The 23,119-nt window shown below is 44.5% G+C and overlaps 1 protein-coding gene, 1 long non-coding RNA gene and 1 pseudogene across 3 annotated transcripts in view; 1 reads left to right on the forward strand and 2 right to left on the reverse strand.

Moving 5' to 3' along the window:
- LOC135324434 (ceramide glucosyltransferase-like) overlaps positions 1-7,940 on the reverse strand; it is a 48,924-nt gene extending 40,984 nt beyond the window's left edge. The window contains exon 1 of one of the 2 annotated variants that reach the window (XM_064500737.1): positions 7,533-7,940. In XM_064500737.1, the coding sequence (XP_064356807.1) occupies positions 7,533-7,630 (98 nt within the window). In that variant the 5' untranslated portion in view covers positions 7,631-7,940. The remainder of the gene's footprint in view (positions 1-7,532) is intronic. The other variant, XM_064500738.1, reaches the window with a different exon arrangement.
- Positions 341-5,733, reverse strand: LOC135324435 (protein pelota homolog; annotated as a pseudogene).
- A 254-nt stretch (positions 7,941-8,194) lies between the features above and the next one.
- Positions 8,195-19,249, forward strand: LOC135324436 (uncharacterized). The gene is made up of 2 exons (XR_010385810.1): positions 8,195-9,904; positions 16,353-19,249. It is a non-coding gene; the product is annotated as an uncharacterized LOC135324436 (long non-coding RNA).
- The last annotated feature ends 3,870 nt before the right edge of the window (positions 19,250-23,119 follow it).

Below are 23,119 nucleotides of genomic sequence, written 5' to 3' on the forward strand. Positions count from 1 at the left end.
CCCTCATCTCAGAAACATGCATCTTACACCATCTCCATCTAAGACTACCCAAATTTCATTTCATATATGCCTGATAATATTTGACAGTAACATGTGAATTCTCCAGACTGCATTTTAGATTTTAACTACAGGAATCACATTCCATCCCCTCATGCCTCCTATCTGTGACAAGACTACCTGTACATTCTCTCTACAAACCAATGAAAATGCAATCCTAAAATGGATAAGAGAGTAAATATGACTTTTCCTAATAGCTATCAGAGCCATACCATTGCCAGACACTGGAACTGATGGTGGAGAAACAAGACAACACAAAGGAGGAAATAGCCATCCCAATATACAGAGAGGTCAGAAGAACAAGATACAACAGAAAAGCAGACAACAGACTGAGAACAGTGGAGTGAGATAGGACACACATGCATGAGTTGAACAGCAAGGGATGGATGGGCAAAGAGCAAGAAAGTTGCTTGTCCTTTTAAAGATGAAAGGCTGCAGTTGTACAGCAATATATTATCTTTTCATACACATTCCAAAGCATTAAGCTGCCAGTGTGCTTTAATATGCAGAATCAGCAGCTTTCGGGAGTGGTAGCAGTTTCTTGCATTACTGGAGGTCCAGGGTATAACTTGTAAAAGCAGTCAGCTCCAATTCACAGTATATCCATGATCATTAGCATTGAATGGATATCCATTAGAGTGCTGAGCAGAGCTACATACTGTGAGTTTCTGATAGTATTTCTTATATTACATGCCATGGCACATCTGCCAATTCTTTAGGAAGGGACAGCCTTTACTGTCATTTCAGTGTGAATTGGGGAAAGAAAGGGTGGAATAAAGTCACCATTATCAATTCTGTCCAGAGCTAGATTCATCTTCCTGGTCAGAGAGCTCAGCAACAGGAAAGTGCAGGATGGCTGCCACCCCTGTCAGCTGGCCAAGCTGCTCTAGCCTGCATGTGCTTGGGGAGAAAATGCACACTGCATCTATGTCTCATACACTATCTACCAGCTTAACATATCAGGTGCATGTAGCCACATCCTGGTACTGGAAAAGCTCATCACTGATCAGCAAGTTATCGATGACCATGGCTTTGTTGGCCTTCTTCATGTTTGAGACCATAAAAAGTCTGGTCAGGCTCATGTTGCAGCATTTTATAGAAGTCATCTAAGGCCTTACCAGCTGCCTTAGTGTCAAAGAGACAAATAGTTAGAGCTGGGTCAAAGGGCTTCCTTCAATGCATATTTATGTCCCAAGGAAGAGCAGACCTATATGAACTTGGACCTATTTCCAGCAGGAGCTTGCTGTCAGTCTTGATTGCCTGCTGGAACATGCAGTCACAGGCTGGCTACCAGCAGGCATTTCACCACCTTGGAATTGACGTGCTGCTGGATCACCCGTACCACCTGCTCATAAAACCTCTTCAGGGCCCAGTCATGCTGCATGCAGTTCCCTTTCTGCTTTCTGGGGACATTCACCTCCATTTTGGCTCATGTAAAAGTCATGCTGGGAGTAACCAGGCAGATGTGAGCCAGACCCTCCTGCATGACCATGGCTGCCACATCAGCACTCCAAATCAGATCACACGCTTGCTCAATGCAATCCAGCACCATGTTGTCCCACTGCTTCTTGGCCTGCATGAACTGCCAGTTGGGCTCCAGCTCAGCAATGTGGTAAGGCCCCAATCTTGACATACTCATTCTCCTGGATGTTTCTGCCCTTGACCTGCAGCTGGCAGGCCTGTGAGTCAAAGTCAATGGTCTCCACACAGAGAGTGAGGGTGGTGCACATGCAGTTGATGCCCATGTTGCCTGTGGCCAAGTCAGTCCGCACCTTGTGGATGGTGGAGGCCTGCAAGCTGTCACACACCTACAGTGGGTTGTAGGCATGCCACATGTCCCAAGGGTCCGGGGGGGGGGGGGGGAAATCAGCATCACTTGTCCCACATTATCCTTCTTAATGTCCTTCAGCACCAGCTTCATCCCAGCAACTCCCAGGGGACCCCTCTCCCTGCCACCACTGCCTCACAGCTTGGTTTCCTGCCAGCTGCAGCAGAAGTGCTGAAGGTCTCTTGCTCCCAGGACCAGAGGGGCATCTTGGCAGGACAGAGACCTATGTGCTCCTGGCTGGGTGGATAACAGACTCTACCCCAGACCAGATCTGCAGCAGCAAAGCTTGTATTCAGCTTTGGCTAGAACAAGTCTGCAGTGCCACCAGAGTACACAAACTGCTTAAAACATAATAACACAACTCCTTGCTCCACTCTGCATGCATGCACCGCCAGTCCAACATACACTCCCCCCAAGGTACATGCACTCAGTCCATCCTAAGCAGGACCTGACCTGGAAGAGGTAATGGAGTGCACTCTTGTCAAGCTTGCAGATGACACCAAAGTGGGGGCAAACAGTCAACATGCTTGAGGGTGGAGCCACCCTTCAGAGGGATCTAGACAGGCGGGAGGAATGGGCCAACAGGAACCTCATGAAATACAACAAGGACAAATACCAAGTCCTGCACCTGGGAAGAAAGAACCCCAGCAACAATACAGGCTTAAGACTTACAGGCTGGGGAGCAGCTCTGCTAAAAACAACCTGGGGGTCTTGGTAGACAGCAAGCAGAGCATGAGCCAGCAGCGGTGCCCTGGCAGTAATGAAGGCTAACAGCATTCCAGGCAGTATTAACAGAAGCATAGCCAGTAGATTGAGGGAAGTGATTCTCCTCCTCTACTCAGCACTCATTAGGCCACATCTAGAACATTGCACCCAGCATTAGGCCTCCCAGTACAAGAAAGATGTTGATAAACTGGAGCAAGGTCAGCAGAGGGCCACCAAGACAGTCAGGGGCTGAAGCACTTGCCCTATGAGGAGAGGCTGAGGGGAGCCAGGCTTCTCTAACCTGGAAAAGAGAAGGCTTGGGGGGAGGGAGAGGCACTTAATAGCAGCCTTGCAATAACCACAAGGAGGTTATCAAGAAGACAGAGCCAGGCTCTTCACATGCATGGTGGGAGGATGAGAAACAATATACAAAAGAAGTTCAGACTGGAGATGGGGGGGGAGTTTTCCATGATGAGGGCAGTCAAGCAGAAAAACAGGGGCCCAGAGAGGTTGTGCAGTCTCCATCCAGGACAAGACTGGATAAAGACCTGAGCAACTTGGTCTGATCTCATAGCTGACCCTGCTCTCAGCAGGAGGTTGGACTAGAGATCTCCTGAGGTCCCCTTCCAAACTGAATCATCCTACAATCCTATATTATCCAAGCGAGCATCACTGTGATTCCACAGGGCAGTGGATTTCAGATTGCAGGTATGGTGGGGGTTTTTTGTTTGTTTTTTTGTTTTTTTTTTAATTTGCTTGGGTTTAAGTTGGAAATTATGCTTTAGAGGAAAAAAAAAAAAGTCTCTTCCAAGTTATACAAGGAGTACTACAGAAAACTTAGGTTTCCTACATCTGTGCAACCTTTATTTGCTGCCCTTGTGCATATTCATTGTGATAAAGCCTTTAGTTACCTTCAAATGTTTTCAACAAAAAAAACGAGAGGTGTACTGAGTACGCTTCACTCAGTAAACAGGATACAGTCTGCCCAATTAGGAAATAATTATTCTTATGTTCATTCAGTAAAGAGCCACATGTACTATTTACCATGCATCAAAGACTCTGTACTGAATACAGAATTCATTATTACCTCATTGACCTCTGTGCAATACTTAAAAGCTTTATTTCTTTAAAAAGCTAACACAACAATATGTTCATTTATTAAGTGACATGGTATCATCATTACATCTAGGGAACAGAGGCAATAAAATACTGAAGCATCACCTTACAGGTTGTTTGGCTTTTTTCTTTCGAGCACTTAACATTTTATCAGAGAGCTGTAATCAGAATCCCTATGGACAACAGTTACAAGAATGACGGACACTCAAAACATGACTCCATGTGTCACGTACCCAGGAAATGAACTGACAAGCTACAAATAGCTTAAACAATTTGCCCAGCATCACATAGGAACTGTGACAGAAGCAAGGCTGGAAAAAAAAAAAAAAGTTATCAAAGATGGAATTCGATTTCTTTAACTGGAAGGCTATCCTTTCCCTCCCTTCAATCCCAGAATACATCAGCTCTTCCAACTTGCACATACATCTTTGTAATTTCTATCATTATGAAACTAGAATTATTCACTTTGAAACAGATAAATCCAGTGCCACACAAGCTATTTTAGCCACTGATTCAGAAGTGTGAGATGCATCTTAAGAGTGCCATAAACTCCGAGAAGACAGATTGTTTTAGCTCCAATTTAAATTTTTTCTTTCTGATTTTAGGAGCCTTGCTCTCTGCTCTTTTGAATAGAAGTTGTATTGAAATATGAGTTATGATTCCTAATAACCATTTTAAGTAGACCACCAAAATATCAAAATTTAGTCTTCCATTTCCTCTTAAGAATATCACGTCAGTCAGTATTGTAAACCGTTTTCCTCATTAGTACATCATACACATTGCCTTCCCTTTCAGACATGGCTATATGTTCATTTTCATCTTTGGATGTTCAGTTTAGCTGCCCATACTATTACATAACTTCGGTTGATTTCAGCTGATGTCTTGAGCTTTCAAATGAACATATTAGGTAGTCTCCAACAGTAAGCTCCAGTTTTACTATTGGATCAGTAGGTGACTCCTCTCCTCTTCCAAGGACTCCATGCACATACAGGAACCTGAGCCTGGTAGACAACTGTGCATAATAACTCAACTGAAACAGGTCAAATATCACCATCTTACTACAGTTTGCATATATTACTTATAATAATTATTCATATATTATTACTGCAGAATTTGGCCAACACTGATTCCATTTACCTCTCTGACTCAAGATTACATAGATAGGACCAAACCAAGATTGCCTTCATAACCACACACATTAGGTAATTTATAAAGATGACCATTTGGCATAACTGAATAGTTTGGCTATTTAGATTTCATTTTTTCACCCCACTTATTTAAATTAAAGGAGTATGTGACACACGGAACCAAATATATTTATGTTAAAAAAAAATCAAAATAATTCAAAGCACGTGGAAGAAATGGGAAGAGGTGGCAAAAGGGAATCAAAAAGATTTAAGTTTCAGGAAATACCATGTGTCAGAATGGACATTATTCCCCAACTAAAACCCCCAAAAAGCACATTTTAGTTCTCTGGATATCTGAAAGCTACACATTTGAGTCAACTACAACATAAACCCCTACAACTGGAATACTGGTATGAACTTAATATTGGCAGCTACTGATAGCACTCAAAAGAAAAATCTTACTTTCTTGAACACATGAATAATCCATTTACCTATTGAATTCACACATATGATTAAGTATTTTGCTAGAACAAATCTCTAAAATACCAATACAGAATTACAGGATGAAGAATGTTTTAGCAGAGCTATTTAGGCCAAAACATTTTTAACGTTATCTTTACTATTACAGTTGCACAGATCAGCCCTTCCAACTCACTAGTTAGGCATTGCTAAGTACAGTACAGAACAGAGTCCTGCCCCAATCACTTTAAGAAATGTTAAACCAAACAATACTGTCCATGCAAATAAAAATCTGGAAAGAATAGAATCAGTGTCATCTTCCTCCTTTACCTCATATAAGAGGTACAGTTTAAATAGCTTTAACAAACATCGGCTAGTCCCCTTCTGATACTATGTTCTCTCACTGACTTCAATGGGAGTTTTTGATATGTAAGTGAAGACCCTTTCATACCTTAGGAGCAGGAAAGATATCTTGCTCCAAGAACTTCAGTGGTCTAGGAAAAGGCATGGTGTGCCGTATCCATATGGTTAGCTTTCAAGGAAGGAGATATGATTGCCTAAATGAAATCTAAATGCAACTAAATTACAATACGGTAAAACAATTAGGGCTCATAAGTGGGTTTACATGAAAAAAGGGCAACCATGAGACCAAAGACACTAGGGGGGAAAGAAAAAAAAAAAAAAAAAAAACACAACTCCCATGAATTCAACAGGAGTTTTGCCTTTGATTTCAACAGGGCCAGGAGTTTATCCCAGACACCTCTCTCATGCATAGGAAAACTGCACAGCAAGAAAGAACGGACAGACACATGCATATAAAACAACAGAAATTCAGATATTTTCTAATACATGCAGTGATGCAAGACTGGGCTTTTATTTAAGAGAAAGTAAAAACAAATTATTCCACATGAAAGATGCATTCTTAGTCCTTTTGCCCTTATCTACAGACAATTCCTGCACAAAGCTCAAGGAGACATACTTCTGTCAGCCATGGAAAAGCAAATACTCATCATAAGCTCTTAAAGTATTTCTTTTCCTCAAAGTTAAGGAGAAGGGTCCAGATACATGCATACCAACACCTTCACCAGCATTCACTACTATTCTCAAGAAGCCCCAACCGTGTACTTATCACTAGAATTCAGGCTGTTCAGTGTTTAATACTGTTTTAGCTTGAATGTTCTGCGCTGTGCAATTTGTATGGTAGAAAGCTATATATTAACATAAAATTTTATGACTGTTATGCCCATGAGACCCACCACCATGAACAGAAGAGTTCTCTTTTGAAGCTATAACAACAAACAACAACAAAAAGCAAAACCATATCTAGAAGTGTTGCAAGAAGAGAGAGCAAAGAGCATACTCCTATAACAGTAAGCAGATAGCACAGACCCACAGAGAAAGGGGTTTTTATTCGAGAATTTAGTCTTCATTTACATATCATCTAGACCCTCAAAAACAGAACAAACCCACACACAACCCCCACCACCAAACCCATATACACAACTTGGATGCATGGTACATGTTATGCCAGGAGGCAGCAGGAAATATGGGCATGCTGATGTGTTTTGAACACACAAGCTTGCAGATGTGCAATTTTACCTCAATAGAAGGCATATGTGTTGGGGGGAGGGGTTGAAACACATGACATATGAGGAAACGAGGCTGGGAATGGGGGGGGCCGGCAGCTAGAGGTCAGCAACATGTTTAGTATGCACAGCCTGGTAAGTCCCAGGCATGAATACACATAAAGGAGTAGGGACAGGGGACCAGCAACCCACCCCTTAGTGAGCATCCTATGCTGGGAGTGAAGGGGAGGAGAGAACAGAACAAGATATCGCCGGAGTACGTGTCCTCAGAAAAGGGATTTCAGGGACGTCCATGAATTCATGGGTTTGCACCTATGCAGGAAAGTTGGCACGGAAGAGGAAGAAGCAGCTGATCCCTCACTTCGGGCAATTAGGACTTTGCACTTGGGGGGGGGGGGGGGGGGAATGCCCTTAGCAGCCTTCCCTCCCCCACGGCTGCCTGGTAGGAGGCAGCGGCCAAGGTACCCCTAAGCCTACCTCAGCCCCTGATGGTAACGCTGCAGATTGGGGGGGGGGGGAGATAAATATAATAAAGGCCTACTGGCCCCTTCCTCTGCTCCTGAGGGGCTCCCCAGGCCCAGAGATATTTTTGGGGGGGGGGGGAGGGGAACCCTGGAGCCGTCCCACCCCCAACATTTCCCAGGTCGCACTTACGTGTAGATGATAGACATGAAGTGCATGAGCCAGAGCACGACGAAAAGGATGAGCCCGAAGATGGCGAGTCCCTCCAGTGCCAGATCCAACATCGCCATCCCAAGGGGCGCAGAAATACACACGCGCACGCACAAAAATAGAGCCGGGGGGGGGGGGGCGGGGCAGAGGAGAGGAGAGGAGAGGAAGGAGACGCGTACAGAGACGCAGAAGAAGGAAGAAGTAGGTGCCGTGTGTGTGAAGGGTATGAAAGGAAAGGGAAAAGGCAAACTCACTCCTTAACCGGCTTAAACACCAATTTCGTCTCGTGCTCGCTAACCGGCTCGCGACGCGCTAGATTATCCACTAACCCAAAAACCCCCCTCCCCCACAAGCTGCTCACACACTAAGGAACAAACAACTACCCTCCCACTCGACAAACCCTCAGCCGCCCCTCACTGCTCTATCATTTGCAAGCCACACCCCTTTTCTTTTCATTTGTACGGCCTGCGCTTTGTGTGCGTGAGTACGCACTGCACTGCACTCCCCCTAAGAACGTTACCCCCCTGTTTTATCCCCTCTCGGCTTTTCAGCGCGGACACCTCCCCTTCTCTAGTGTGTCGCTTGCGATTGGCTGCGCCGAGAAAGGCGGGGCTTCGGTGAGGAGGTGGTAAGGTTTCCAAAAGGGGAGAGGGGAAAAAGGGCGAGTTTTAGTGGCTGATGGTGGCATGGCTCCGTGAGAAGTTCGGTTAGATTCGTTATCCCTTTCCCCCAATATATGGGATAGCCCTTCCTTCTTGGATGGAGTAAGGGAGGAAGTCTAGTGAGGAGGAGGCTAGCGAGATTGAGATTCCTGAGTGCTTGTGCCTCCCCCCTCCCCTTTTCTGTCGGCTGTCTGATTTTGGGCGAGTCAGCTGTTCATCCCCTTTCAGCGCGATAGGGTCTAGTGCCCTGTGACTCTGGGAGGCTGCAGTACGCGGCCTGGGGAAGGAAGTCCGTAGGTTGGTGCTTGCTAAATAAAGGAGAGTAGGGTACAAGGTGTGGAGTGGAGAGTGAAGGGAATAGTGGTAGACAAAGGAACAATGATAGAAAAAGGGAGAGCAGGGTGTAGGTATAGCTGCTAGGAAGGAGGATTGCACAGGTTATTACAGTATCTTATCCATTCCTTAAAATCCCCCCCCCTTTTTTTTATCTTTGTTGGTGGCTATCTTGCAGTTGAGGAGGCTAAAGTCCCCTAATTACAGAACAAGTGCTGTACAGAAGCTCAGGCCAGCCTGTTGTTGCTAGCAAATGGGGCGATGTGACTCTATAGCTTTTTATCTGAAAGCTTTTTCTGAAGACTTGAATGCTGCAGGATGGGACTGTTATTTCCAGCATAGATGCACACCTGGAGATAACTAAGCAGTAGTTGCCCTTGGTTGATTCCGTTAATGCGTCTTTTGGAAAGGAGGTTAGTCTTGTCTTCAGAAGTGTCAACTCTTTCCTGATGTTAGATGCATGGGCTGGCCTTAGAACCTTGGGTATGTCATTAGTTTTACAGAAACTCCTGCTATCGGACTCTATGCTAAGAAATTCTTGCTATTACCAGCCTAGACTAGATTTGAATTAGTGCCCTATAGGTAAAAGATTCTATTTCTCATTATTAATTGTCATCTAGTCTTGCCTTTATTTTGTTAGAGTATTTATAGCAATCCCTCTCATTGTGGTATGTTTTCCTCCCTTTCAGGGAATTCACATTGAGAAACTAACCAGTACCTATGTTATGTATTTTCAATTGTGTATGTGGAGAACAGACAAGGCACTGTTTACTCCAAAGGCCTGCTGAAGAGGGGAAGGTATCACTGTTCACAGATGGGGAGTGGGACCGGGCGTAGGCCGGGTAGTCTCTCCCTGCCTGTGGACACACTCCCCAGCTTGTGCAGGATGATAACAATGCCTTTGTCACCACCTCCGCTATTATCTGCTACCAACCACTTGCGGCCTAAACTAATGTCAAGAGCCTGACCCACACCAAAGCTGCCTCATAAATCACGTGAAAGGGGAATTAATATCTACAACTACATGCTGATCAGGCATGAGGACCCATGATGGGGGGCCTCCACTATTTAGTTCTCTAAACCTGAAGGGTGGAGACCTTTGTCACAAGTTTTCATTAATTTCTTTTCCCTTCCCTTTTGAAAACCCAGTCAGCGGGTTGAGCCCAGAGGAGTGTGTCAGAGTGACACAGGTTCTGGCTACTGATAAGGACGTCAAGAAACCTAATCACAATAGACATGCGCCTTAGAAGCATATAAAATGTGACAATAACAACAGCTCTTTGGAGCTCCCTCTCAGCTGGTCTGGGACCCCCCTTATTGCGTCCTGCACACTCGAGACCCTCGCCCGACGTGGAACAGGTCGTATTACCCCTGCTTGCTCTGTATGTAGTGTAGTGTGTTATTTTCACCCTGTTAAATACGGAACTTGCTATATTGTTTAAACTCTCTTGCTTAAGGATACTGGTGTACTTAATAAATATCTGAAACCCGATAACCGCCTGGCTGTTTGGTCAGTGAAGCGTTAAAAGAAAAATACAAGTCACCCCGCTGGCCACGAGCGGTGTTCGTGACATTATTGGCGTAGTCGGCAGGATTCTCATGGTAAACTGGGATAACCAGTGAATTTACCACAGACGAGTCAGACCCTGTGTTTGGGTATAATCGAGGTGTGAGCCCAGCCACCCCCAGTCCCTCTAACATCTGAGGAACAACTGGAACGCAAGGGGGTTCACACTTCTGCTAAAAAATAGTTATTAAGTTGCCCGACCCTTGGCCGGTGAAGCAACTATACTAGGAGCAACACCATGTCCTTAAGCAATTTTTTACAGAAGTTTAATTGTAAGCCTTCAGTCCCAGGACTGGAATGGGCGAAGTATAATTGGAAAGATGAGGATAAAGTTGTTCAAAGGATAGAACAATTACATAAAGAACAAAAACAGAAAAAAGGAAAAGGGAAAGCAATTACTTGCTCCGTTTTGGGCGCATGCTTAACATGTGCACAAAAGGAACATGATCAACAACCCGACCCACCTTTTGAATCAGTATGTAAAGGTATAAATGCAGAATTGACACAAAAAAAGTTATCCCTCATTACTGAGGAACTTAACCAAGCAAAAAGGCAATGTAAAGATTATCAACAGGAAGCATATAACCAGAGGAGATGTGTGATAGGTTTAGAAGCTACTAATAGTGCTTTACAAAGGGAAAAGGAGGAATATAAAACTGCTCTCGCTGAGGCTGAAGCCCGAGAGCGACGACTACAGGCAAAACTAGATTTATTAGTGTCCCAGGTTCCCCTCACACATAATACAGCAAAGATCCAAAGGTTGATTGCCTGTGTTGACCCTGAAACATGGGATGGGGACATATGGGACTCTGATAGTAGAGAGGGTAGTCTTTTGGAAGCTACCTTACGACCAATTGTTAAAACAGAAGTAGTAACAGAGGATGCAGAGGATGACCACTCCAGGGCAGTAACTACTACGACCCGGACGATACCCTGGTCTCCGGCCGAATTAGCTAAATTACAAGAAAAATACTTGCGGAGGCCCCAGGAGTCAGAGGCGGAGTATGTTTGGAGAATCTCTTTGTCTGGGGGAGACCGAATCATGCTTAGTGATACGGAGGCTGGAGGATTCTGGGGACCCGGAGTTTTCCTTAATTCATTTCCTGGACAAGGGGATCATTCATTAACCACCCGTGCCGCTTATTGGGCAGGGGGTTTAGACCCTATGGATAGAGGGGACCCCCTGGTCATTCGAACGGCAGGATTCTCGGATTTAACCGAATCCGTACAGAAAGCTGCTTGCATACAGGCCATGTATGAACGAGGCCTGATTGCTGAATCCCTTATGTTAGCACCGGTTGATCCAGACAGGCTTACCCTTCTTCTTAGAGGCTTACCAGACAGCCTAAAAATATATGTAGCTGGTATTCAAGACCATATTAGGGCCGCAATAAACACAAGAGATTTTGCCCGACCAGGCCGACCACTACAACTTATCCCCACTTGGAACGAGTTAATACGGGATATCATTAACTACGGCCGCCACATGGGGTGGGCTGATAGACATCGGCGTCCTCATGAACCCCCAAGTGAGACAGTCCGAAAGGTCCGATTCCTGCAACCTCATAGTACTGAAACATCACTAAAACCCCGGGATAATCTTACACCCAACTATAAGGGAGGGGGGCCGATGTTCGATCCTGAACGAAATAGATTATGGCGAAAAGCCATAGAATTGGGCATTCCCAAACAAGTGCTCCATCGTACTTCTACCTCCGATTTACGGAAGCTAGTACAATTAGTAGCTAAGGAGCAATCGATCAAATCAACTCAGGCAGACTATCGGGCTGCTCCGTCTGCCCCAGTATCTCCACCCGAGAATAGTAAGGACCTTATCAGCTTTGACGAACTGAGGCCAAAAAACGGAATGCCCCGGGGAGGAAACTGAGCCAGTCTCCTGCCCGGGTGTTATCACTACAGTGGCGCTCATACCCCTCCCCCATCATAGTCCTTCCCGTTGGACCACATAAGACATGTATAGAGTTTTTAATAGACACAGGGGCGCAAATGTCAACAATAACCATTGAAACTGCTAAATTGTTAGGGGTTATACCAGGGCGACCCAAGGTTAAGGTATCAGGAATTACAGGAATAGCAAAAACCTGTCCCACCGTAATCATTACGATATGCCTCCCAGGAGAAAAGCGTCCTCTGAGGACCCGAGTATTGGTGGGCGCTGGCAATCTAAACATCCTGGGTTTTGATTTACTAAACGGAAGAACCTGGCGTCTCCCAGACGGGACAGTATGGAGTTTCGCTGGTAAAACTAACGAATCTCTCTCTGAAGTCCAGGTTGCCCTATTAGAAACATCACCTCCCCTGCCCCTTTCAAAGGTGACAAATGTCAAACAATATCCCTTGCCCGCAGCGGCGTTACAAGGCTTGGACGATGTTATGCGAGATCTAGAATCTCGTGGCATCATCGTTCGCACTCATTCTCCTTACAATTCCCCAGTCTGGCCAGTAAGGAAACCCAACGGTGATTGGAGACTGACAGTCGATTATAGGTGACTAAACACCAATTCTGCACCACTAACAGCAGCAGTGCCAAATATCGCTGAAGTAGTCACCCAAATACAGAGTCGCAACCATCAGTGGATGGCAGCAATAGACGTCAAAGATATGTTCTTTATGGTACCCTTAAGAGAAGAAGATAAAGCCCAGTTTGCTTTTACCTGGAAAGGCACGCAATGTACCTTTAACAGGCTGCCCCAAGGATATAAACACTCCCCTACTATTGCTCACAATGTATTAGCCAAAATGATAACGGAAATAAACCTTCCGGATAGCCTAGCTGTATACCAATATATAGATGACATCCTCATCACGGGGAATGATCAACAAACCGTGAAACAGGGAATGGAGAGCATTATCCAAAAACTCACCTCTGCAGGTTTAGAAATTCCGATTGCTAAACGGCAGGGGCCTGGACAAGAAATAAAATTCCTGGGGGTCTGGTGGATTAGAGGAGCTGCCTCCGTGCCACCAGACACCCTGCAGAAGATTGAAAATGGCAAAGCCCCTAACTCCCCTAAAGAGCTACAAGAAATCCTGGGAACATTAGGATACTGGCGAAAACATGTTCCGGGCTTTTCCATCATTGCTCGGCCTTTATATAACCTTTTGCGGAAAGGGACTAAGTGGGAATGGTGCGGCTCACACGAGCAAGCGCTGCAAGCCTTGGTGTCTGAATTACCCTTGTTTCAACAATTGGGACCAGTACATCCACATGTGGAATGGGGCTTTAGCGAACATGGATCTCACTGTAACTTATGGCAGAGAGGGCCTAATGGGCCTAATCGACCTTTGGGTTTCAGCTCACAAGCCTTTAATGACAGTGAGTCTCGATATTCTGATCTAGAGAAAGGGACTACTATCAGTAGTTAGAGCTCTTAAACAGGCAGAACGACTCCGCACTGAACAAGATATAATACTCAGAGGGCCCTTCAGGGTGTTAGATATAGTGAAAACTGGGACTCCACCACCGGAAGGAATTGCACAGAAGCCAACTGTAAGAAAGTGGTATGCTTATTTAGGGGGGATCGCGGAAATGATACCTGTAAAAGAAGGAGCTATTAAAGTATCTAAGTTACAGAAACCTATAGATTCAGCCACAGTCTACTATGCACAGCCTAGCAAGCCATCACCCATAAGAGAGGCTCCTCCCCTTACTGATGGCTCAGATTTAAGCGATGTGTGGTTTACAGATGCATCTTCACATAGGGAAAACAAAGTGTGGAAATATAAGGCAGTGGCATTAGAAGTTAAAACTAATCAGATAGTCAGTGAAATAGAAGGTAGTGCTCAAGTAGGAGAACTCCGAGCTGTCGTATTAGCAGCTCAGAAAGGGGCTGTCTTTATCTATACAGACTCCTATGCTGTGTTTAAAGGGGCCACTGAATGGATAAGTCACTGGGCAGAAAATGATTGGCAGGTAAATAGGACTCCAGTTTGGCAAACAGACAGCTGGAAGCAACTCTTACAGATAGGAACGCAGCGAGCACTGTACATAGGATGGGTAGAGGGGCACGATCCTTCTGAAACCCGACAAGCCCACTATAATAAATAAGTGGACGAACTTACTCGCCTAGCACCTCTGAGTGTGATACTTTTGATTCTGAATGGGAACGTCTCCTTGAATGGCTACACATTAAAAGAGATCACTCTGGTGTAGCAGACCTATATCGGGAAGGGATTTCCCGTGGTTGGCCAATCACAAAACGTTTGTGTGAGCAAGCTGTGACTGCTTGTGCACAATGCCGGTTACGACTGAATACTAATCACCCAGCCAAAGCCCCGTGTCCCGATCCAATATCGGGGGGGTTTCGTTACGATCCCAAGGACGAGATTAAGACGCTAAAACTGGTCAAATATCGTACAACCTTTTAACTTTATTTTCCACGGAGTGGGGAGAAAAGGTGGGGAAAGGCAAAGGGGAGGAAAGAGAGAAAGAGAGAGAGAGAAAGAGATATCACCACCCGTGGATCCAGCGGCGTCCCGTTGGTCCTCTTCACCCTGGGTGTAAATTTTAGCGATGCGCGTGCAGTAATTACAACTCGAGCAGGGTCCGACCCTAGGTTCCCACTGAAAAGTTCAGAGCCAAATCAAGGCAAATTAAATAAATAAATTGTAATGACACGCGTGCAGTAGTTACAGCTCGAGTTGGGTGCCTCCAAAGAGGGACCCCGAACAAAGAAATCCCTGGGCAATTATAGCTTTTTCAAATTAAGTTTCCCACCCCTCACGCGGTAGTTCAGACCAATAGTAATTTTTGGGTCTGGGGTCTCCTGCTCCCTATTGGGTCTCATCGTTGTTCCCAGGCAGGCTGCTTTTCTCCCTTATCTTTACTGTTGCGGTTTCTGCTGACAAATGTGTTTTGATTCCTCGGGTTCTGCCCTTCTTTCTCAGGGCCCTGACCAACAGGTGTTGTTCCAGCAATTAGCACTGCCCCAGCAGTGACATTAGGTGTTATCTTCCAAGGTCCTGAAGAAGAGGATATAATCCAGACCCCCCCCTAATTAACACTGTTTCAGCAGTGAGGGGAGGCTTTGTTTCCCAGGGTCCTGGCGCCCAAGCAGGCCTCACTTCAAAGCCTTGACATCCTCCCTCCCGGAGTGTGACACACAGGAATGCAAACTGCTTGTAACTCCCTTATCTTTCCAGTCTGCACCAGCTCTGGGGCCCTTTCTCACTGAACTAGGGAGTGCGGCCTAAGGCTTCAGCAAATTTAGCTACTCATGCTAAGCAAGTTTTATAAAAGTTGTGCTAAGTGGCAGTAATTTGCAGTCCAGGTCCCAAAGTCTCTGTCCGATCGTGCCCTGGTTCGGCGCAGGCTCGGTGTGTCCTGAGTGGTCGCAGGGAGACCGTTTCAGGGGTCGCAGCAGCTCAGTCCTGTTTCCGCCGGGAACAGATGGCTTGTTCGGGGTTATGGTTTGCTTGCACCTTACGTACCAAGAAATGTTTAAGGCAAAAGTTCACTCATCTGTCCGCCACACCCCGCCACTACACATTTGAGATCGTAAGACCTTATGGCATACGTGGCAGATAGATTATGTGGGATCCTTGCGACCATCAGAAGGGAAACGCTATATATTGGTCAGGGTGGGAGTAGTGTCAGGCATAACTATGGCCACAGCAGTTAATGCTGCTACTGGAAGTAACACTGTACGGTGCCTTAAAAATTGGTTTAGTACTCTTCCCAATCCGGAAGAAATTCAAAGCGATAATGGCTTGCACTTTTTCTGCCAGCCTAGTCCAAGACTGGGCAAAAGAAGAAGGTATTCGCTGGACATTTCATATTCCATACTATCCCCAAGCCAGTGGGATGGTGGAAAGGACCAATGGCTTGATTAAGAAATATGCAAAGGTAACTCAGTCAAACTGGTCCCTCCGAATATCTGCTGCTGTGTATTTGGTAAATAACCGTTGGTCAAATGGGGGAAGTCCAAAAATGAAAGCTTTTATTGCATCAACAGACACAATTGAACCAAAATTATCGATTTCCCCGGGCCAGTATCCTGTCCCTTACCATCCGGGACAACCCATACTAGTGAAGCTGCCCCAAGTAGGCAATGTTCCCATGGTATTAGCCTCTCCCAAGAATATGTATGCTTGGGAGGCCAAAGATTATTCAGGAAAAACTCACCGGATCAGTACCTGATGGATTTTTCCTTCTTTTTAATCCACAGCCGGTGTAGGTCTAAAAGCCCACCGAGCAAACCTTCTTTCTCCCTCTTACAGGATGACCAACTGTACCTGGAACCTTGGATTAGCGTATGCTGAATTAGAGTGCCCACAAGGACTTTTACTTTTTGTGTGTTGCGTAATGTTGTTTTTGATTTGGCTGTGTGTTTGGCAACCTAAGTTGTAATAGTTTAGCATTTATTCTTTTAATTTTTGTTGTGTGATTTGTGCATCATCATTATGGATTCTCGTATGGTTGTAATAGTGTTGATAGGATTTTGGATAATGAGCCCTAAGTTAGTATCTGTACAGGAACAGCATAGAGGGGACACTCGGGATCTTCCCCAGGAAAATCTCGCCTTTGAAATGATTAAGGGATTTTATCGCCTATTTAACATGTCTGGTGGAGGAATTTGTCTGGAAATACCAGATAGTGCTGGAACTGGCCTTCCGTTTGGGGCATTTGATGTGAATTTCAAATGTTTATATGAAACATTTAACTTGACAGTAAATCAAACAAAGGTAATATGGGAATATAATGACACCTTTAGGTGTCCAGCTAAACGTTGTTATGGAGTTAACACTACCAGACTTGTTACCCATACCTTTTCAATAACCAATTTCACTAAGGGGCTAGTATGTAATAAGACTGACACCATGCACCTGAGTATGGACTTTGAGGGTGAAAGGATATATTTAGGTAATTCAACTCGGGATACACCTTTCCCGTGTGATGTTTTAAATTGGTGGCCCAGCAGCAACTGGGGAAATCCCATAAATCATCCTTATACCGTTCGACAAAATATGAGTTGGTGTTTTCAATTTCCCCGATTACCAGGTAATCACTGTCCATGGCCCGGGATGACCTATAAATATAAATATAATGTTAGTGCCTCTTGTGTCTGGTCACTGTATTTTTGGGCAGGACTAAAAGAGCAACAGGGACACCACCCCTGGGATCCTCTAGACACTTATATTATAGAGAAGGATGTACCTCATTCCCCCCTATGGCACTGTCAAAAGGTAATAAATTGTACCAATTTTGATGACTTGCTACCTTTCGTATGGCGGACTGAATCTTTAGTAACAGCTTATCGCCAGGCTCGTTTATGTTACAATTATACAATCCCACTCCCACCAGAATTAGAGAAAATGCACCTTCGTAATGTCACTCTTGGACCTAAAGGTATCCAAGACATAACGTTATGGGAAAATATCACTTTATGGTGCAAGATGCCACTCTGGCATTTTGTGACTGCCCCCAATGGTATTATATATAGACATGATTCAGGTTATGATGATTCCTATTGTTCTACAGCATTGTTTAGCAGCCCGCGTGACACCATGTGGATATGCTCAGATGGAAACATGTATTCCCATATTCAGCCGCAACAGCATGCAGGCTTACAGTGTGGTTTAGGAATCCCAACAATGTGTCCACACAAAATAGCCACTTATAAATTACCAGGTCGAATGAAAAGAAGTGAAGGACCTAAACACCCAGGGTCCGGATATATTGATTCTTGGAAGATACCCGAGTATTATACTTTTGGACAAGCAGTAACTTTAGGCCTGCAATCAATTTTTATGCCTGGGTCGATGATCAGAACCCATCAGTTTGCCATTGAGAACCTGATTTGGCAAGTTCATCTTTTGTCAAACTGGTCACGAACAGCTTTTGGAGCAATGAATTTACAAGTGCAAGCTGTTTCAAAAATGGCTTTGCAAAATCGGTCAGCATTGGACGTGATATTGTTAAAGGAAAAAGGTGTATATGTGGACTACTGAATCATACAGAAGAGGAATGTTGTGTGGTGATCCCCAACGTATCATCGACCATCACTCAGGCCAGAGAGGAGTTTAAGAAGATCGCCGACACCACGTTAGAGTTGTTCCACCGAATACAACCTGATGCGTCAGGACCCATCGGATGGATTGGTTCAGCCTTTAAATGGATGGGACTGACAATCCAACAATGGATTGAGAGCTTGCTTGAATATGGTGTGATTATAGTTATAGTTATTGTTATTGTGTGCATAGGCATAAGCTGCTTAAAACAAGCAATTGTTACGTCTGTCACTAAACAGATCAACACCCTTAACGTTTCATTAGAAGAATATGCCCCTCTGGTGCAGCAAAACAGCGACACCTACCGGGACATCCCACGTGGCGCTTGGTAGTGACAAAGTCACAGGGTGGATAATGTGGAGAACAGACAAGGCACTGTTTACTCCAACGGCCTGCTGAAGAGGGGAAGGTATCACTGTTCACAGATGGGGAGTGGGACCGGGCGTAGGCCGGGTAGTCTCTCCCTGCCTGTGGACACACTCCCCAGCTTGTGCAGGATGATAACAATGCCTTTGTCACCACCTCCGCTATTATCTGCTACCAACCACTTGCGGCCTAAACTAATGTCAAGAGCCTGACCCACACCAAAGCTGCCTCATAAATCACGTGAAAGGGGAATTAATATCTACAACTACATGCTGATCAGGCATGAGGACCCATGATGGGGGGCCTCCACTATTTAGTTCTCTAAACCTGAAGGGTGGAGACCTTTGTCACAAGTTTTCATTAATTTCTTTTCCCTTCCCTTTTGAAAACCCAGTCAGCGGGTTGAGCCCAGAGGAGTGTGTCAGAGTGACACAGGTTCTGGCTACTGATAAGGACGTCAAGAAACCTAATCACAATAGACATGCGCCTTAGAAGCATATAAAATGTGACAATAACAACAGCTCTTTGGAGCTCCCTCTCAGCTGGTCTGGGACCCCCCTTATTGCGTCCTGCACACTCGAGACCCTCGCCCGACGTGGAACAGGTCGTATTACCCCTGCTTGCTCTGTATGTAGTGTAGTGTGTTATTTTCACCCTGTTAAATACGGAACTTGCTATATTGTTTAAACTCTCTTGCTTAAGGATACTGGTGTACTTAATAAATATCTGAAACCCGATAACCGCCTGGCTGTTTGGTCAGTGAAGCGTTAAAAGAAAAATACAAGTCACCCCGCTGGCCACGAGCGGTGTTCGTGACAGTGTATAAATGTTAAAGGGAAAGTAGTTTCTGACAACAGCTAGATGCTTTGTTAGTACAACTTTAGTGTTTCTTGGCCACAAAGACATCTCTGGTCTCTGCTCCTCATGTGAGAAACCGAAGTTGCAATCTGCACATATTTTAAACAAGAAATATTTTCAATGTGAGGCTTATTATGGAGCAGTATGAAATTTGCAGATAAGAGGCACTTGTAATCTTGGTTATAATTAGTATTTGTTTCCATGTAATATGCTAGCATTTTGGATCTGAGATCAGAAATTTCAATTTATCTCATCTGCAGATAGTGCCATAGGTAAGCAGATGCTGTTGCATTATCCCTTTTAAATTTAACTCTGTTAATCTGGGGTATGTTATGGGCAGGTGCAAAGTGACTCGAGCTCCTCTATCTGCATTCTGAGCTGGTCAGAAGGAAGCTAGTTCTAGTCTGAAAGAAGCCTAGCTATGGTAGGTTTGTTACACTGTATATGAGAGAATATGCTCGTCCCTCAGGACTCTATAGTGTTCTAGTCAAGTGTACATTATCACTCCCTCTGGAGGTATTTTTCCCTTTCACAGCTCTCAATTACAAATATAGATTAAGGAGTGTCTACAAATTCTACATAATTTAGTTACTTAAAGTGGGTTTGGGGTTTTTGTTCTGTTTTTGAAAACTGGTCACCATAATGCCTTGAAATTTAGCAAGAACTAGGGTTCAAGGGAGCTCTAATAATGAATGAGAAGTTGGGTATAGACATTTAAAGCTATCTTATTAGGAAAGCTGGGATCTCCTGCTGTTTCCAGAAAATATGATTGACTGAATTTAACTTGAATTTTGATTTAAAATTGAGATTTTTTTTATTTAAAATTGAGATTTTAAGTGGCAAGCTGTTAATAACTAGGCATAAGAATAGGTAAGGAATCAGTGCATCTTAGAGCCAATAGTACGGTTTGCAGTCTTTGACATTAAATCCCATTTATATTATGGTGCCCAGCAACATACCATATATTCAATTTTACCTTTCACAAATCTTATACTTTATCACATTTGCAATTGAAGGCGGCTTTGAGCTTAGAATATTTTTTCTCCTATTTGATACTGCAGTTAAAGCCAAAGAATCAAGTTCATACTGATCATGCAGTTCATTAAGAGATCTTTTGCTAGCTGTGTTTTGGCTTGTAATGCTGAATTTCTGATACCATAACGGACCACTCTAGTCACAGGATTGACCCCCCCCCCATTGCCCACCAGGACCCCCAGGTCTTTTCCTGCAAAACTGCTTTCTAGCCAGTTGGCCTCCTGCCTGTCCTGTTGCATGAGGTTATTCTGTCCCAGGTGCAGGACTTTCCATTTCATAGAATCATAGAAAAGTCTAAGTTGAAAGGGACCTCTGGAAATCATCTGGTATCATAAGTTATCCGAGGCCTTGTCAAGTCGAATCTTGAATATTTCCAGTGAGGGAGAGTCCACCACTTCTCTGAGCAACCTGTTTATTTTTTCTCATGGTGATCAATTTCTCTTATATTAAGATAGAATTCCCCCTGAAGCAACTTGTGCCCATTGCCTCTTGTCCTGTCACTGTGCACCCTTGTAAAGAGAGTACCTCTTTTTTTCTCTATAACAACCTTTTAGGCATTGGAAGACTGTGATTAGATCCATTCCCCCCCACACACACACACCCCAGTCTTCTCTTCTCTAGGCCAAACAAACCCAATTCCTTCAACTTTCTCCGTATGTCAACTTCTCCAACCCTCTAATTATCATGGCAGCCCTCCACTGGACCCTCTCCAGTTTTTCAATGTCCCTCTTGAACTAGGGGGACCAAAACTGGACACAGTATTCCAGGTGTGGCCTAACAAGTGCTGAGTAGAGTGGAAGAATCACATCCCTTGATCTGCTGGCTATACTCTTGCTGATGCAGCCAGGACACGGTTTGCCTTCATTGCTGCCAGGGCACACTGCTGACACGTTCAGCTTGTGGCCCACCAGAACCCCCAGGGCTTTCTCAGCAGAGCTACACCCCAGCTGGTCAGACCCCAGCTGTGCTGCCGCTTAGGGTTATTCCATCCCAGATGCAGGACTTGGCATTTATCTTTGCTAAACCTCATGGAATTTTTGTTGGCCCAATCTTCCAGCTTGTTGAGGTCTATCTGTATGGTGGCTCTTCCTTCTGGTGTATCTACCTCTCCTCCCAGTTTGATATCATCCAGATTGTTTATAAAGATATTGAATAGTATCAGGCCCAGTATCAACCCCTGAGGAATTCCACTCGTGACCAGCTGCCAGTTCAACTTTGAGCCATTAACCACCACCTTTTGAGTTTGGCAGTTTAGCCAGTTCCCTGCCCATCTTCTGGCCCATCTGTGGACTCCTGTGCTCTTTTGCCCTCCAAGGCAGACTCCCATGGGATCCTCCCTAACAGTTCCCTGAGCAAGTTGAAATCAGCTTGAAGTCCAGGGTCTTTATTCTGCTACTTGTCCTCCTCACACCCCTAAGGATCTTAAACACTACAATCTTATGGTTACTGCAGCCAAGGCTGCCGTTGACAGTAACATCTCCAAACAAGTCTTTCTTATTTGTAAGCAGTAGGTCCAGAAGAGCAACACTCCTGTTTGGCACTTCCAGCGATTGCATTAGGAAGTTGTCTTCAACACACTCCAGAACTCTACTAGATTGCTTGCGCATGACTGCATTCTTTACCAACAAATATCAGGGTAGTTGAAGCCCCCCAGGAGAAACAGGGCCTGCTTGTAATGCTGAATTTCTGATGCCATAACGGACCACTCTAGTCACAGAATTGAATTCAAGGTAGAAATGGCTTATGCAAATTAGTATTTGTAGAGTGTGCTCAGGAATTGTTTGCATATAAATGAGTGAAGATTACTTACCCTGCTACTGACTCCTGTATTAGAGCAAAATCTATCTGATGAATCAAAAGTCCACCAAAAATATTATGCTGGGAAATGTCAAGTTGGCCCACGTAACCTCAGTTTAACAAAGGACTTACTGTTCTGCCATCCTCCTTTGGACAACATTTTATCCTGCTTGCTCTGTTAGATGAAGGGAAAGGACTCCTTTCTTCCATGAGTTTTAAACTAGGAAGATCAATTAGAAGCTCTTGGAAGCCTGTGGAACTTAACATTTACCCTGGATGATGTCCTATTTCAAATAAGAAGCTCCACTATACCTTCAGTAGATTCTTCAGGAGTATGGTTAAGAAAAATACAGTTATAGAAAAGTTAGGTATGTTAAGTCTTTTCTTCTATGTATATACTTCTCTAGTCATCTTCTGTAACATGGATTCTTTTAAGAATGTATTCAAAGTCTAGTGGGGATGCAAAAGAGTAGAGGATATGGTATCCTGAAGCACAGGGTCATTTTGAGCTATGACAGTTTAGAGTAAGAGAGGACCTGCTCCTTGGTCTTATGCCATTAATATAAACTGTAAATGTTTACAAAGACCAGTGTACTTCAGCTAGAGCATATCTGCCAAGAGTGCTGCCTCCTCAATGGATGGCCCATCAAGTTACCCTAGAGGCATGATATACTCTGGAGTTTTAATCAAATGCTTTGGGCTTGTGCTAATATGTACTGTATGGATGGGGTTTTTTTGGGTGTTCTTTTTTCTTAGTTCTCAGGGAGTACAAAGCTACTGCTCTTGGATCGTTCATCATTTTGGCAAAATCATTAAGGTATGCATGCAGGTGGCTAATCCTGACTTGTGGCACCTCTAATATCACTAGTACCACTCTTGTGGCACCTTATATAATTTTGAACTGACTTTTCAAAGAAAAG

This window comes from Dromaius novaehollandiae, chromosome W (assembly GCF_036370855.1).
Source record: "Dromaius novaehollandiae isolate bDroNov1 chromosome W, bDroNov1.hap1, whole genome shotgun sequence".
NCBI classification, from domain to species: Eukaryota; Metazoa; Chordata; class Aves; order Casuariiformes; family Dromaiidae; genus Dromaius; species Dromaius novaehollandiae.